Here is a 17,403-nt window from a genome sequence, read left to right as displayed (position 1 = left end):
GTCAGGGCGGCTAGGATCTGGAACCAACTTCCAAGAGAAGTGGTGCTGGCTACTACCCTGGGGGTCTTTAAGAGGAGGCTGGATGAACACCTTGCTGGGGTCATTTGACCCCAGTGCTCTTTCCTGCCATGGCAGGGGGTCGGACTTGATGATCTGCTCAGGTCCCTTCCAACCCTACCAACTATGAAACTATCCCTTTTTGTTATATTGTAAAGCAGGTCCGCTTTATGTGAATTTGATTTATGCACTGTTCTCCAGGAACGCATGTAAATCGAGGGAAACCTGTATACAGGTCCTTATACTATCCTCATCATCATCACTATAATGTCATTGTAATGATTAGTGCCCAGACAATGTTTGTGCGGACAGTTTTAGGGTCAATCCAGGGCTAATGGACATGACACTGGTGCTAAGAGATTATGCTGAAGAGTCTGAATATATTAGAATCTGGGAAACTTTACCTTCTGGAAAAAATAATCATAATGGAAAGGAAGGAAAAGGAAACCACTTGTATTAGAAGGTGCTCTAATAAGTTGCAAAAAAATTGTCCGACTTGAAGCAAAGATTCCTTCTGCATCATTCTTCAAATAACATATGAGAGATTTGCCTAAAAATAGGTCAAATAATCTTCTATTAATTAGGAACTTATTCAGCATTGCTTGTCTCTTGCAATTTGATGCCATCGAAATCCAGCAAAACCTATCAATTGCTTATGCAAATAGGCTTTTCCCCCTCAACGACCGCATGCATAAATTTAATCCATGGTCTCTTGCTGCTGGCTGTAACTCCAGTAATGACCACTGACATTGCTATATCCAGAAATGATAAACAGTTGTAACAATCCTTCATACAGAGTGACAAAGCAAACACTGGATATGTACCGAACACAGTAAGAGAACCCAAGATTCACTTCTTTGTTCAGAATGAATCACTCAGTGAACAGGATAGCAGGAACACAATAAGGCAGAAGGCAGGGCGGAGTGGCACCTTAAAGACTAACTGATTCAGAGAAGCATAAGCTTTTGTATTCCATCAGATTTCACTTACAAAAACTTCTGATAGCATGTGATGAAGTAAGCTCCTGCTTATGAAAGCTTATGTCTCTCTGCATCAGTTAGTCTATAAGGCCACCCTACCTTGCTTTCCACCTAACTTCAGACTAATATAGCTAGCCGTTTCTCTAGGAACACAATAGTTATCATAGCTATATCATATTGGAGTTTGTCCATGTAGTCTAAAATTTTGCTTCTGGAAGTGTAACTATTAACACCTGGTGCTTATGAGGAAGATTTAAAAGATATATCTCATAATACATTCTGGGCCTAATTCCAAATGGAATGAAATCAATGGAAGTTATTCCATTGAAAATGGGCTCTGGATCCATGCCTTCAATACAGGATACAGGCAATTACTGGGAGAGCCAGGGATTACAAGGTGCTATGATGTCTATATAAGCTATTTAGGCTACACCAAATCTGAGTCTGAGAAATGAATGGAATAATGAAGGCAAGTCTACAATGGGGGATCACCTATCAAAGACAGAATTTGACGCATACCACTAGCATTGACCAATTTATTTAACTAAATCTTTTCAGCCTTTTAAGAACATCATGGGATCCCAATAAATGTTCTGCTTCTCAAGAGAAGCATTTTAAAATCAATTATAAGACTTCTGCTTTCAAAGAACCTTTCCCAATATCACTTAGGGTCATTTGTCCATTTTCATATATTGAATTACAAGGTAAAAATGGGGTGGGAGAAGGAAAGACATTTCTGGTCAGATGCTCTCTGGGGGTACAAAGTCTCCCTGCTCTTCCTTGTCCCTTTGTGGACTTCCAATTTAAGGTGGGCAAGTATTCTGGAACCTGCTCTGTTACCTGCCCCCTCAGGGGGTTTGGGCACTTTAATGAGAAGCCATTTCTGGGGCTCCCCAGGAAGAAGCATTCTGACAGATGACATGAACATCATGGGGCCTATTGCTGCTGTAATAGGATTCCACCAATCAAATACCACAGGTTTGCACAGAGCATTCCCTATGCACTCATCACAGGTATGTGAGCAGATGCTAGACACATTCTCATTTTCCACTGAGGAGAAAGGGGGGCATTTCCTTCCCTGATATATGAAGAGCAACTGCAGCAAATGGAAATAACTATTTTCTCTATTTCCACACTGACTGGGTGTCTCAATGTCATTTTAAATGAGCCTATTGACAAGCTGTCCCCCATGGGCAAAGTTCTTGGCCTTCATTAAATAGGATTCAGGCAGGAATGTGTCTTGATTATACAATAAATAACACTTACCTTGCATGAGAAGTCATTTTGAACCAAACTAATCTAATGGAAAAACATGCCTCATTTGACACAAATGGAATGAACATTAGCTCTCTCTACATAGGTTCACCATCTGATATGTACTTCTTTTCCTCTCACATTTTGTTAGATCTATAGGATGTTGGACTGCAACACAGCTCCAGGGTCACTACAGTCAGACCTCTGCTATGCCAAGCAACCATTTCATACAATCTCATTCGGAAATTTATCACACTTCATCTTACAGGTTGGGGTTTTTGCCTTGACTACTGGAAAGATTACAGGATTTCACCCTTCTGATGGTTAGAAACTGCTTAAACTTATTCAGGGCCATTATCAGCCCATTTATTTTTGTACCAACAACATGGTATCTTAGCATAAATAGTTATTCTCCCTCCTGACACTTACTCTTTTGATGTATGTATAGAAAGCAATCCCATGCCCATCCAGACTTCTCCCAGTCTCCTCTTGTTGACTAGGCTCTCCATCTCCTCGTGATCCTGGTAGCTCACTCTGCACCTGTTCCAATTTGGGTTCAGCGTTTTTGCACGTGCATGGCTAGAACTGTATCTATCTATATGCAGATAAGGTCTAACCCGGGACTTGTACTGGTTCCCTTATCTCTACCGGGAATAACTTGCCTGATGCATCTCAGAACTCTCTGGGATAGTTTGCTTTATCTATTTCAGCCTGTAAGCTTTGGAATAGACAATAACCCCTCCAAGAGTTTATACAACAGGGCCTTTGTTTCTTTTGCGATCTTCATAATTCAAATAAATAAAAGCGTCACCACTGTAAGCATAGAAATGCTTATCAGAAATGCCTGGCACACAGGGAAATGCACAAAGCTGCTGTCTCCAAAGATGCATGGCATTTTCTGCTCCCTCTGGACAGAGTCAATATTCACTCACCAGAAAACAATCACTCACCATCCTGTTGGTTACCTGAATCGGCTGGAGACTTGCTCCGGCGCATAGGGGCAGGGCTCTTTGCTGAGCTCTTCTGTGGTGTTGGGGATGACTTGCTGCCTGCAGCAGTTGAAGGGCTCCCTTTCATTACTCGGCACTCTAGTAAAGCAAATGGCAATCAGAGTTAGTTGTCTTAATGGCCTTCTATATGCGGTGGGTTTAACCGATGGGAAACACCTCAAGACTCAGGTATCTACAGCATGATTTAACTAAAGAACTAAAACACTCAGAGATAACATAGTGCTATATAGTCTCAAAGTCCTGTCCAGAGTCTTCTGCTTCTGGGCAGTCGGTACTTCCATGTGGGGCGCAGGGCACCAGAGTGGAGATTCCCTCCAGCATTAAAATTCAACTGAGTTCACTTAAGAGAGGCACTGAATTGGTGCGTGTCAGGATCAGTCTCTTGCCCTGTCAGCGTAGCCTGCAAGGGATTTGCACTTCTACAGTAATACTCCAGGTGGATTTACTGCCAGTGGAAACCCAGAGCCTTGGTTTTACGGGTCTCTAGCAGGTAATGAATACAGCCCATTAAATAATCAACACATTAATCTCCATGGCATAATGACAATGGTCAATGTACACCAGGGAAAAATTAGAATAAAGACCAGTTAATCCACCTCTTGCCCAGCTGAGACAAGGGGAAAGGGTGATACAATGCAGCCCATGCTAATGAGGACGTGTGCAGTAAGGACAATGGCTGAAATGCACTGAGGTGTGGAAAGCTGGCACAAGGCTCCCTGCACTACTTAAGTCCCACTTATAGCTTTGCATTAAATATTTTAAGTAGGGCCTGGGCCATCTGCACCAAGGAACGTTTCCCCCAGCCTGAACAAACACACTTTCAGCGATGTCTCCAAGCCACAGTCTGCTGGGAGTTGCACCATGTGCAGGGAAGAAGAGTCTTACAAAAACATGTCTTGTCTCCTGTGCACTTGTTCCCTGCTTAGCAATTTATCTCTTCGACTGATGCTCTTAGGCAGATAAGGTGATTACAGCCCAATGATTTCCTTAAAAATATATATATATGTATATATATATACACACACACACTGAGGACAGGAGAAAATGAAGCAGACTCAATTGAAGCTGCTGAAAGAAGTAGGAATGCTGCAAGGTCCACTGAGTTATAAGTTCCAGCATCCCAAATCTTGAATATATGGGTTCCTTGAATGGAGAGATTACTGGAGGGAGGTTACTTTCCTCATTTTTGAAGGTATTAATTTAACCCATTTTGGTGGAAGAACAATAAGAAGGGGGTTTCCCTCTCTTCTATACTGATTAGATCCACCTTATGGTGATTACAGAGGCTGTACAGCTCCCTTTTACAGTTTGTCTTTCCAGGGAAAAGTTCAGCTCAGCTAGCATGCTTTTTGATCTGATGCTCCCTGGACTGGATCCCCTAAGGGAAAATGAAGCAAGGCAAATGATTGGTCAATTGAAAACAAGTACATGCTCGCTCTCTCTCTCATTGTAACTGTTCAAAGTTTTTTTCCCCTGGCTTGAAATGAGGCTGCCAGCTTCATTCTTTTTTGTTCCAGACTGTGCTAAAGAGTTTGCTATTGGGTCACGGAGTATGAGAACAAAAGAAAATTATTCCATTCTTCCACTGCCCTGTGCTCTAGGGAAAATGCATGGGGCTAATTAGAATGAGAAAGGAGACAACTCCCTTTGCTGTGCAGTGCCAAACAATGGATAAAATAGTGAACGCTGTACATCAGACTCAGGAAAAGTGTCATGTTTGCTAAAGAATGAAGTATTTTATGGATGCTTTGATGGATGTGTTGGGTGAGGGCCGATACTCTGGGCTCATCTGATGTATGCATCCTTTTTCATCCCATGGATGCACCATGCTGGGCAGTGCTGTGCTCCAACCTACTGAACCACCTTGTGCGTGGTGCATGCCAGCGTGGTAGCAGTAGAATTAGGTTTGCAGAGCACTGCACCTGGGCTCATTACCTCAGTTTCGCAACAATCTAATTAGTGCTCACTGCACTAAGACGGCTACAATATTTCAAGTGTGCACAGAAGAGGAGAGTGTGCTTCATCAGGGTGCTGCTAGGCATGGTAGTTGGACATGCCGAAGGAAAGGGAAGTACGCAAGGGCCTGCCATTAAAAGATAACAGCATTTCCCTATGATTCGTAGATTATAGAGTTGGAAGGGACCCAACGGATCATCATGTCCTACCCCCTGCCCCTGCAGGAAAGAGGACTGAGGTCAGACGACCCCAGCCAAGTGATTGTCAAGCCTCCTCTTGAAGACCTCCAAGTTAGCACCACCTCTCTTTGAAGCCCTTTCCAGACTCTGGCCACCCTTATTGTAAAAAATTTATTCCTAATGTCTAACCTAAAGCTACTCTCCACTACTTTGCACCCATTATTCCTAGTTACTCCCTGGTTGGTAAAGGAAATAATGTCATCCATGACACCATGCGCAAATCGTGGGTCAGAGCTGCATAAGTAACTGATTTTTCTGTTCAGAGACTAAACTACAAAAGAGGAAAAGTAATTTTTTTTCTTTTGAATCAAAAAAGGAATTCTGTGCTTCCTCTAACTTCTTAAAACAACGGTTAATAAAAGTGAGGTAAATTTCTAAAATTATTCCAAATTAAAAGCTCAACACGTTTCATTGAAAAACTGGTCAATGTTTTATTTTGCCGTTTTCAGAATGTTTTACTAAAAAGAGCTCCATGGTTTTGTCAAATGTTTTGTTGGCTCAAAACTGATTTTTCTGGGCAAAAAAGAAAGATGCTTCCAATACATTTCACCCAGTTCTACCCCTGGTGAATTTTGACCATTGTGTGTACCTAGATAGAGACACCCAGAAACAGCGAGTAAACTCCTGACCCCGTTGAAGTCAGTGGCAAAACTCCTATTGATTTCAGTACAGCCAGGATTTCCAGAGTTTTTAATAAGCTGGCTCTGAAACTGCCTCTTGTGGCCTAAGGTGATGCTGCCAAGATCAGAGGGGATAGAAGAGACAGGGAAAGCTAATCCTGGAAGAGTGCAAGAGCTCAGCAACAGGAAACACAAGAATGAACATCTGAGGAGAATTCAGGAGGAAAAAGATGACAAAAACATTTCTTGTGCTATTTCTCATCTTGTCTCCTACTCTCCCATCAGAGAGGACCTAACAGCCAGCAATCTGAGCACACGTCTTCCGAATGGGCAGGCAGAAGTGCCCGTGACAGGAGAGATTTGAATAAGTGACATTCATTTGCAAGACCTCAGGAAACACAAAGATCCTCCCCCACAACCCCAGTCCCTGTGTTGTGCAATGCGCAACGCAGAAATAGGATGCTGAAGAGTGGGCAGATGCAGACAGCAAATGGACCTTCATCTCTTTGGGAGAGGTGCTGAGCATCTGCAGCCCTTGCTATTAATATTAATGGCAGCGGCGAGTGCTCACAGCCTCTGGAAGCCAGACCAGGGTTATTTTTGTAAAAAGACAGCCAAGCTGGAAAAATGTACAGCATCCATGGGTGTGGACACACAAATCTAGGCTTCCTGTTAAGCTGCTCTGCTAGGATTTCATCCAAACTGTTTTACAGTATGGAAACTCCCCCAGAGCTTGAACCGCGTGATATTAAAATATAAACAAAGTTCAGATTACAGACACATTGAAGCTGAACAAGGGATTCTTTTTTGCTCTGCAAAGCTGCAGTGTAATTTTGGAAACTGTTTTTGAGACACCAAGACCACCACAGCATTTAAACAGAGTTATGCAGGTCAAAAATGCGAGAGCCAAGTAAAATCTGGCTCCAGATGGGGAGGTCAGAGCTCCTTTACACTGTCACTGTTATCAAATACAAGGTATTGTTTGGATTTTTGCACTGCATTGGGTTGGTGGCATAGAAGAGTACATAACTGATGGACACAGGAGTGTTAAGTGCATTTGAGGAAGCAGGGAACTGCAAGTTTAGGAACCACATTTTCTGCCACCATAAACAGACACCAGCAGACAAATAAACCCTAGATGCCTATAGTCACTAGATAACTGCTGGCACCTACCAAACTTCTAGTGAATCTCTACAATTAAGCTATCTATGTTCCTTGCTAGTAGAGATTTCAGGCTGTCATTTATCACAAAGACATGCAAGGGCTATAAATGCATTGCTGTGGTTGGACTGGAGACACACAGTGGTGATGTCACCCAAAAAAAGGGATGACATCATCTATTTTTTTCCCACTGGGTTTCAACTCTTACGCTTTTTCTTCAACCCATACGAGCAAACAGTGGAGGATGGAATTTCCTCCGAAAACTCTCCTTGCTCCCATTTTATAGACACACTACCTATTTCAAGTAGAAGAGTGATGATTACTGGGTGTCAATTTTCATGCTTATTACTCAGGGATAGAGTAAAATGAGCCATATGGACACAACAGTGAGGATACTGGCTAACAGATTTTGTTGCTTGTCAATTAGTATAAAATGTTGGCATGTGTAATGAGGAGTATACCTATTCTGCCTTGTGGCAAATAAGTCAGCATTCATCAGATTACAATATTCACTGACTGTTCAATAAACCAGAAGGAACTTGAATTACACATGCTAAATCTTTTTTTTTTTTAACATACATACTTGCATACAGGCAGTCCTCAGACTTATGACACACTTGGTTCCTGAAAACTGTGTCTTAAGTCAAAACATTGCAACTCGGAACCGATTTTCCCATAGGAAACAATGTTATAAACGGGGGATTGGTTCCTGAACCAAGGCCCGATACCCTATTTTCACCAAAAATAACCCAGAATTTTGTACTCGATCAATTATAGATGAGTAATAGAGCTACATTCATGTATTTATATTGTAAATAGCAATCATATTGATTTGGAAGGACTTCCTTGAGATGACTTTGCTGGATTTTTTGAAGGGTTCTTGACTGGATTCTTCTCAGCAGTCTCGGCTGCAGGTTTTTCTGGAGTCTCGTCTGATTTCTTAAAGAAACTGCCCAACAAAGTTTGGACAGATGTTCTCCAGGGAGATGGGCAATGCAGTGAACTTGTTCTCTGGCATGGTGTGGCATCGGATCAAGCATTGTAAAGTCAAAACTGATGCCAGAAAGTTGAAAAAGGGTGTCAATTTATAAATGTTGTAAGTGCAAAACGTACTTGAAACGCTGCAAGTCGAGGACTGCCTGTACATATAATACTTGTGGGCCTTTCTCCAATATATGCAACTTGATGGGAATCAAAGGTAAAACACAGAATGAAGAACATGTTGAACATTACCGCTTTCATCCAGAGAAAAATCATCCTGCGCATAGCGGAATTTTTCTGGACCGCAGGCAATAAACACATCATCATCCCCAAAGAAATCATGGAGACAGGTCACCTATGGAGAGAGCAGAGTCATTCGTTTTATTTTTAATTGGCATCATTCCGATATGGTGCAGTTTTAATTTACACACAAGGCTACCCTTTCGCTCCTCAATGTCTGTGCTGCTTTGAAATTGCACAGCACACTGAGTACTCCAGGCAGATCGAGCACAAAAGTACAATTTTGAAAAAAAAAAAAGAGGCAAATAAGAACCATGTTGCAAAATACAGTGATGTGCGACCTTTCTGATCTATGCAAGTGTTGACAAGCTAGATTCCTCATCATCATCCTACAGATGCTGTTAGGCTACTTGTAAAGTGCAGATGTGGCTCTTAAAGGTCATGGGCCAGAATGTGATATCATTACTCATGCCTCCGGAAGTGCCTTCCAAGAAACAAAAGAGCGCATGAAGGGTAAGGTGCTACCCAGCAGAGCACAGATTGTGGAATGCCACAGCAAACATGGGAAATTGTGGCCATGAGGTTGGAAAATGGTTGTGAATGCTGAGAGCTTAAGTGGGACATAGAGGCACAGCCAGAACAAGAGGATAAATGAGCCAGGCACTGGCCCAGAGGCATCACAGGATGTGCCTCAGAGCTCCCAGGCATGCAGATGGTACATTCTGGCCACTGTGAAGGGTAGCGAGTAGGTAGGAGACAGCACAGGTTAGCTGCACCCTCCTTCAAGGAGCCAGGCATCCCCTAGGCAAGGGGAATGAGGCACAGAGGTGCAGGTCACACAAGGGAAGGGAATGCTATTTAGACTCTCACCTGCACCGAGTATCAGCATCCAGTACAGTCTGAATGAGAGCAGGAAATCTGCTCCAGGACAGGGTGTATCTGAGAAAATACTGTTCCTCCTTGTGACTTAATCTTTCCATAACATCTCATTCAATAAGGAGAGGAAAAGCTAGACCTTACACCGGAAAGATGGACAGCATGTACTGCAACAGGCAGACAGTAATGAAAGGTTGTGGAAAGACATTGCAAAGGAGTCTGGGAATTCTGTGCTGCAACCCATCCACAGATTAGTGCAGAGGGGTCTCGGATGGCTGAATACACTCCCTACTTATCTCCGATTGTGCTCAGAGTCTTCTGGCATTGAGGAGGACGAGACAGACAGGAATGTCTGAGATGGACAGCAGGGAGAGTCTGGTTTATTATAACTTTGGGTAGTTCCTCTCTCTATTTCACTTTCCTAAATGGGTGGAAATAAGCATCTTGCAGCCTACTGTGCTCCAGACTCTTGCTTTGCTTTGTTGGAGCCAGGATGGAATGGAAGCAATGCACGGCCTGCAGGGGCTGCAGGGCCACGAATACACTCCATCAAGGACGCCGGCATCTGGGCGCACTTTTGTACCTACTCTGGGGGTGGGGGACACTTGAATTAGAGAGCTTTAATTAGAGTGGCTCCAAGACTCCAGCATCCACACACTTCAAAGTGGTGGTGCAGGCACTTGAACTAAAGCTCATTCGACAAGCTTTAGTTCAGACGCCTCTGCTGCCATGTTGAAGTGCAGGGATGACGATCCATGAGATGCTGGAGTCTGCTGGAGCACAGTAATTACCACGCTCCAGCAGACTCGATTAATTGAGTCTGCTCTGACACAGTAATTACAGCATGTCAGAGCAGTCTCTCAGCATGTGTACAAGCACCTTGAAATTTGGGAAGTGTTAGACTCCAGGGCAGGCAACACCCTCGCTGTTCTGCTCCTTTCCCACCAAAATGCCCTGTGAGGAGGGGAGCATGAAGCAGAGTAGCACAGAAATAACCCTTGATTTTTCTGATTGGCAGGTAAGTGAGAGTCCCACCAATATATTTGTGATGCCTACAGTGATGTTACATAAGCTGTGCAGAAAGTCAAGATCTGCTGTAATGGTTGGCTACCAAATTAGTACAAGAAAAAGTGCAGGAGCCAAGAAAAATGAGCAAACCCAAGGCTCCAAAAAGGATGTCACTGGCCAAGTGGGGAGGTTCTGGGAACAATGTCTTGGGGGCATGTCTAGTTTCAGGATGGACTATGCTCTACATGGGCAGGAAGGTGAATTAGATTGGCTGCTGCCCAGTCTTTGACCTCCTTTCCTATATCACAGGAGGTAAAAGATTGGCTTGACCCAGGAGAGATAAAACATGATAGTATAAAATGACCATAGACCAGGGGTCGTAAACATTTTGGCTAGAGTGCCAAAATCACCCCAACTTCTACCCGTGCCTCGATTTAGCACGCCAGAGATAGGGGAGCCACAAGGGTCCCGATCCTCATTTCTGGTGGTGGCTGCATGCATGCCTCCAGACAGGCGGTGGAAAAGGAGCCAGCGTTGCGCTGCCCCAGCCCCTTCCCTGCCATGCGCTGTGAGCTGCATGTACACCCACTACCGCCACGGAGCCAGTGCCGGGGCTCCAGAGCCCAGTGCAGCTGTTTGCAGCCATCCCAGGCTCTGGGCAGCTGTAGCAGGTCACTGAAAGGCAGAAAACAGCTGTGCTGTGCTCCGCAGCCCCGGCACCGGCTCCGTGGTGGCGGCAGCTGCACATGTGCCTCTGGGTGGACAGTGGGGGAAGGAGCCGGAGTTGTGTGTCCCCAGGTCCCTTTCTGGCCACGTGCCTAGAGGCGCACGCACAGCTGCCGCAGCCACAGAATTGGTGCCGGGGCTGCAGAGCCCCATGCAGCTGTTTGCAGCCTCCTGGCTCCAGCTGGCCCAGGCTCTGGGCAGCGGCTGGCAGAAACTGAGTCCAGGTTGGCTGTGGCATGCTGAGGGAAATGGCCTTGTGTGCCAGGGGTTGCCAGTCCCTGCCATAGACTGCCTTCTTCCCTACTAGCTAAATAAGATGGTCTTTATGGAAGGTTATTCCTAGTCCTGGTGTAGGTTTTCCCTCCTGGAGCCTCCAATAGTGTTACAGTGGGACCGAGGGAAGCATTTTGCCTCACTAAGGGATGCTGATTCCTGAAGCTCCCCCATAGGAGAAGAATGCTCACTGTGCTTCCCTGTAAGAGATAAAGCATGTGCTCATCTCCACAGCTGACCAGCACTGTGGGCCTGGTTCTCCCTTCTGTCTTCCCTGTATGGGTGGCTTGTGTAGCAGCAGGCATTATCAAGAAGAGCCTGTGCTTGGTAGAGCATGGGAAATGCAACTGTTACTGGCTTCTGTGCTGGAGATAGTGAGAGGGGAAGCTATCTGTACACTCAGTCTCTTCACTCTAAGGGCACCCACCCACATCATCCACACTTTGGCTTTGGATGCAATGAAGGAATGGACAGTTTCTAACTAAAGTGAAAAAGTCAATGGGTGTCACCATATTATCCCTGAGTTATGTACTCATAACACAAGCCCAGCAATTTCACAGAAGATCTTAAAGATATGGATGGCTCCATTCATGGCAGTAGGAACATCAGAAAAGTTCTGTGACTCTGAAAGACTACTCCTTCCTGCACTAGGTGGAAATACCAAGGTCCTTGCCACCTAGTAATAACCTCGTCCCTTCTACGTAACAGTCATGATATGGGCATAGCTAGCTTATAATCAGGTGATCTCATCAGCATTTGCTTCACTATTCCTCGCCCACATTCCTGTCTCTTTTTGGAGACATACCGAGGTTATGGCTTGTTCTTCAACCTCTTCAAGACACCAGCTATGCTTCCCTGTATGCTGTGCAGCACCTAGTAGGGTGCAGCCCAACCCCAATCTATTTCCTGATGCTACCTGAAGTATGAATAAGTAGCAGTAATGCTCTTCAGGAAGGGTGCTCTCTTCTGCCATCACCACTGTACCTACAGTTGTGACAACGTAAGTACACAATGACAGTGAAATAATGGATGTGATTACCCAGTAACAGCAAGATAACTACACTCATGGCGACTCCAATGGTAATTACACAGTGACTCATGGTAATGCTCTTGTGTGATTTCTTAGAAACTGCAATTAATCCGAGTCATCATTTTGCAACAACCAGTAGGATATGTCCATGAGCGTGTTTCGGAGAGAGTCGCACACTCAGGCCTGCTATTGCGATCTGTTTGCCTGATCTAGCAGCATGTCAACAGCTTCTACTCTGAGGCACACTCTTATACCTTTATACAATGCTTGGAAAATGCAGATGAAGTGCTAAATAATACTGCATTTGTTCTGGAGAGGAAAATGTTGGTTGGGTAGTTTTGAGAGATCCTATCACAACTGCAGAGAAATGGTGGGGTAAGCATGCCAAGGATGGACTTGATCATTAGGGGCACCTATACAGGCATCCGATGCCTGCTCTGACGTGTTCTAATTAGAACGCGTTGGAGCAGACTCAATTAATCAAGTCTGCTAGAGTGTGTTAATTAGTATGCTCCAGCAGCCTCAGCACCATGTGTATTCAGTGTACCTGTGCTCCAAAATGGTAGCACTAGAAAGTGAGCTTTAGTTAAAGTGCCCCCGCTGCCATTTTGATACACGGGACACTGAATTTACGAGAAGCTGAGGGTGCTTTAAGTAGACTGGCTTCTGAGAGCTGCTTTAATTAAAGTGTCCATCCCTTCCCCCACAAACCCTGGAGAATGTAGAAAGACAGTCAAAAGGATTAGAGGCCCTTTAAGAGACACAAAGGCATCTCTGCTCTCACTGCTTTTCTTTCACACTGGAAAGTTATTGAACGGATGCTCTGACTAAACTAATCTGAACTTGCTAGCCATGGGTAAGGAGTGCATAAGCAGGGAAGGAACAACTATCCCAATTGAGGATTGCTCCAGCACAGTAGTCTGGAGTATTCCTCAATTGGTCAGCCTGAAGTAGCAATCAGCAGCCTCCCAGAAAGTGGGTGAGTCATGAAGATACCTCTATTTCCATTTTTCAGCAACATTATCCAACCAATTCTCATTCACGTCTTCAGTGGCTTTTATAAGAAGGCTTTAGATGGGCAGGTGATGGCCACTGCTTTGGCCTGGTGGTGGTTAGATGATGATGTCTTTGTGGTTGGTGTGTACATTTAATGGGACTCCGCAGTAGTTTGGACATAATAAGATAAATAGATGTAGAGAGAACTGAATAGTTTGTTTCCATATCTACAGATCTACTTGAACTGGATTGTGAAAAAGCTAAGTCCAAGCTCTAATGAATCAAATATAATAAAGGTTTTTGGCTATTGTAATAAGGTTCAGTATTTTGCCCTGGTTATGACAATATATAATAGAAGCAGGAGCCTGATATTACCTGCTACAGTTACTGTTGTGAAATTGTTACTATTATAAGCTTCTGCTTTCACATACACCCGAATTTCCAAAGCACTGAACTCTGGGGCAGAAATTATCAATAGTTTTGATCTAAAGTAAAATTTGCTTAGAATTTTTTTGTGTGCAATTTCTTTTGTTTGATTCAACTGAGGCTAAAAATGGTGAACGCACTCTTCTAAGACAAATGCTAAGAAAAAAAAAGATGGTATTTGAAAGGTACGGCTTGGCTCAGCACAGACCTTGATGAGGATGGGCACTTTTGCTTGGTTTGAAAATAATTGGGTTTGATTTTAGGCAGATATCACCTTCTTATGGGAGGCACTATGCATATGTAATAGAAAATATCCTTCAGGTCCTAGCAGCAAACCAACACAGATGCACTGTGCAGAGCCAATTCAGGGTGTGTTAGTTCACTCAAGGAATTTATAAGCTCTGAGATGAAGGGCAGCCCAGATGAGTCTCTACTGTCTCAAGACTATGCTGCAAGGCATATGGTTTTGCTACTGAATGCCTTACAACCTTCCTCCTTCATCATAACATCCCAATATTCAACACAAAGTATAATAGAAAACTAACAATATAAATGAATTTAGAGACCTTGATTATGTCTAAGCAAGATAGAGAACTGTCTGTCCCCTGCAGCCCCTCCCTTGCTAAGTCAGCTTGCGTTGTACTTTTGGGTTTGTTTTTTTTACAGTAATTTGCTATTATAGATTCTTTATAAAGGTGTGACAATATGATCAATAGGAGGAAGGATGGATAGACAGATACCAAGGTATGAAGGGAATATGCAGAACAGGACTTAATGATCCACTGACTAAGCCCATAGTACACAGATTTCCCAGTGCTTCCCCCATATTGTTTTTTTTTAAAGCCCATAGGAAATAATCTACAAAAAGTCTATCATAATGCCACACTCAGCTCACAAGATTCAGACTTCATAAGATGATGAGATTCCCCAAGATAATTGCTGGGCCATTTTTAATTCAGCTGTCTTGTGTATTTACCAGCAATGTGTCATATTTCCCATTTCTTTTTCAATGATCAAATATCAAATCTTAACCTAGGTTTTGTTGCGACTGAGTGTTCTGAATATACCAGATGTTCAATACTATCAAGAAAAAATTGTTGGAGTAATGTGCCACTTTTGAAATGTGCAGATGTTCTAAGTGCTTGATCTTGCAGCTTCAAGACCAGACTGTGGCCAGCTGCTCCACTGATGCCTAATGGAGGAAGCACACAACGAGAAGACATCAGTGTGCAAAGCCTCCAGACGCAGAAAGTCAGAAGAGATCACTTGGCAAACAAGGCTGTGTCCTGCAAACCTGGTTGTTCCAGGAGAAATTCAATCTTATTTTGTGCTGGATGATACAGACCCATTCCCATGCAGACCTGTCCATAACTGACGTGACTGGCACCTTACCCAGCTTTGCTATTTTTATTTCTGCATTTAATTCTAAAGTCACACGGTAGATCTTATTTTTTCTTTTTTTTATGGTGTCCTGTTTATCTCAGCTTGTTGATGAAACTAATAAATATTTCATGTCCCTTACTTGTATATGAATCAGCCTGAATCATTTTAAAAGTTTGCTTTCCATTTTGGTTTATTCCAGCCAGCCTCTCTAATTACATTTAATAATTAGTCTAGAACACCATGGAAACCCCAAGAGAAAGCACATGTCAACAAAAATTTATACCAACAGATATCTCGGAAATCACTAATTTGTTCTAAATGCTGCATTTTGCTGTTAGCTATGAATGTATTAAGGAATAGCGCCAAACACTGATAACAGCTAGTGAGCACTAGTACCAAGCTGCCGGTTGAAAAATATTGATACTGAAATCATGATACCATTCTCATGATACAGGAACAATGTTATCAAAAGCCAGAGGGACCGTAAGATTTTATCATTAACATTCAATGGCACTGATTTTCTATTCATTAGAATCCACAACAAAAATCTACAGTAGACAGAAAAATAGCATTGCTTTCCGAAGTGTGCGTGTGTGTGGTTAAAGGAAGACAGTGCGCACAATGGTTCATTTGAAATTCAAGATTAAAGGGACATTATTGATTTAAACACCATACTGCAGAGAAGTGTTTACTCTTCATATTTCTCCAAGCTTAATGAAGTCCCTTTCACTCTCCAGTTCTCAGTGCTCCTTTATTTGGGATGTGGGCAAATGTTTATTTATCACAAAGCAATTATTTCTACTAGATGTCACAGAAATTTCATTATTGGTTTTAGGTTTTTCTTTTTTAATTTTAATCTAAATTTTGGAAGCAGTGCATACTTCTAATGGAGGAAGGGTGATATAAAAAGAATTGCATTCAGAATTCAGTGTTATGGCTGGCCTAGATGAGCAAGTTCCCTTGTTCTAATAAAAAGGGGTTTTTGCATGACAAATACCGTTGTAATCTAATCTAAATAAATCTATATTCTCCAAAGACCTGGGTCTGCCAAGAAAGCACTCAAAGCTACTGGGTCAGTAAGGGTCATTTCATGTTAGTAGCAAGAATCATGCTCCTTCGCTCTCTGCACAGAAGGTGCATTTGCCTACTCCCCTGTGGAAAGGAGACTCAGTGTAGTTCACTGAGGTCAATACCATACCCACCATATGCAGTCTACTGACCCAGCAGCAACACCACCCCGGCAGTAGCCTCCACTTGGACTTTATAATGACACAGCTAATGTGGATCAATTATCTTGCTATATTCCCTTTCTTGGTTGTGAAAGCGTCACACCCGCTACCTCTGCAGCACTGACCTCCATTCATTGCCGACTCCACAGAGACTTCTCAATAGGATCTTGTGTCTACACCAGTGATTCCCAACCTTTCTGAATTTGAGACACTCCCACTGGAATCAAGATTCATTTTGTGAATTGAGTGGCACCCCATTTCAAAAACTCATTTATATATTACCTCCTTGCAGAAGGGTGTAGAAGAGGGGGTAGGAGATTGGCCAGACAGGGACAAGCCTGAAACTGTGCTTATTTGCTTAGCTCCTCTCACCTCATTTATTTCCTCAAACAGCACCTTAGTTGAGAATCCCTTGTTTTAAGAGATTAGGCAGGCTGGCTGGAGAGGTGAATGGTAGGTACCCCTTCTGAGCTCTCGAATTCCTGGTGCTCTGGTGTAGTGCCCGAAGACTGGAAGAAGGCCAATGTCATGCCAATCTTCAAGAAAGGGAGGAAAGTAGATCTGGCAAACTACAGGCCCATCAGCCTGACCTCTATCCTAGGGAAGGTCTTGGAGAAGCTTATCAAAGAGGCCATCCTTAACAGACTAGCTGACGGCAATATCCTGAGGGATAGCCAGCATGGGTTTGTTGCGGGTAAGATTGCTTGACCAATCTCATTTCCTTTTATGACCAGGTGACCTATCACCTGGACAAGGGGGAAGAGACTGATGTCGTATATGTTGACTTTAAAAAAGCCTTTGATCTGGTATCCCATGTTCACCTCTTGGCAAAACTGGCTAACTGCGGCCTCAGCCTCACCACGATCCGCTGGCTGGGGAATTGGCTCCATGGTAGGATCCAGAGGGTGGTGGTTGACAGAAGCCAATTGTCTTGGTGCGCTGTCACCAGTGGGGTCCC

The 17,403-nt window shown here is 43.5% G+C and overlaps 1 protein-coding gene across 2 annotated transcripts in view; it reads right to left on the bottom strand.

Annotated features, from left to right (window-relative positions):
• Positions 1–17,403, bottom strand: part of DCX (doublecortin) — a 127,736-nt gene that overhangs the window by 30,838 nt on the left and 79,495 nt on the right. Inside the window, exons 4-5 of one of the 2 annotated variants that reach the window (XM_006262561.3) lie at positions 8,511–8,613; positions 3,242–3,379 (exon numbers count right to left, since the gene is read on the bottom strand). In XM_006262561.3, the coding sequence (XP_006262623.1) occupies positions 3,242–3,379; positions 8,511–8,613 (241 nt within the window). The remainder of the gene's footprint in view (positions 1–3,241; positions 3,380–8,510; positions 8,614–17,403) is intronic. The other variant, XM_006262562.4, reaches the window with a different exon arrangement.

Source organism: Alligator mississippiensis, chromosome 8 (assembly GCF_030867095.1).
Source record: "Alligator mississippiensis isolate rAllMis1 chromosome 8, rAllMis1, whole genome shotgun sequence".
NCBI lineage: Eukaryota > Metazoa > Chordata > Crocodylia > Alligatoridae > Alligator > Alligator mississippiensis.
The sequence above is the reverse complement of the archived record's forward strand: the minus strand, read 5'-3'. Positions and strand labels throughout refer to the sequence as shown.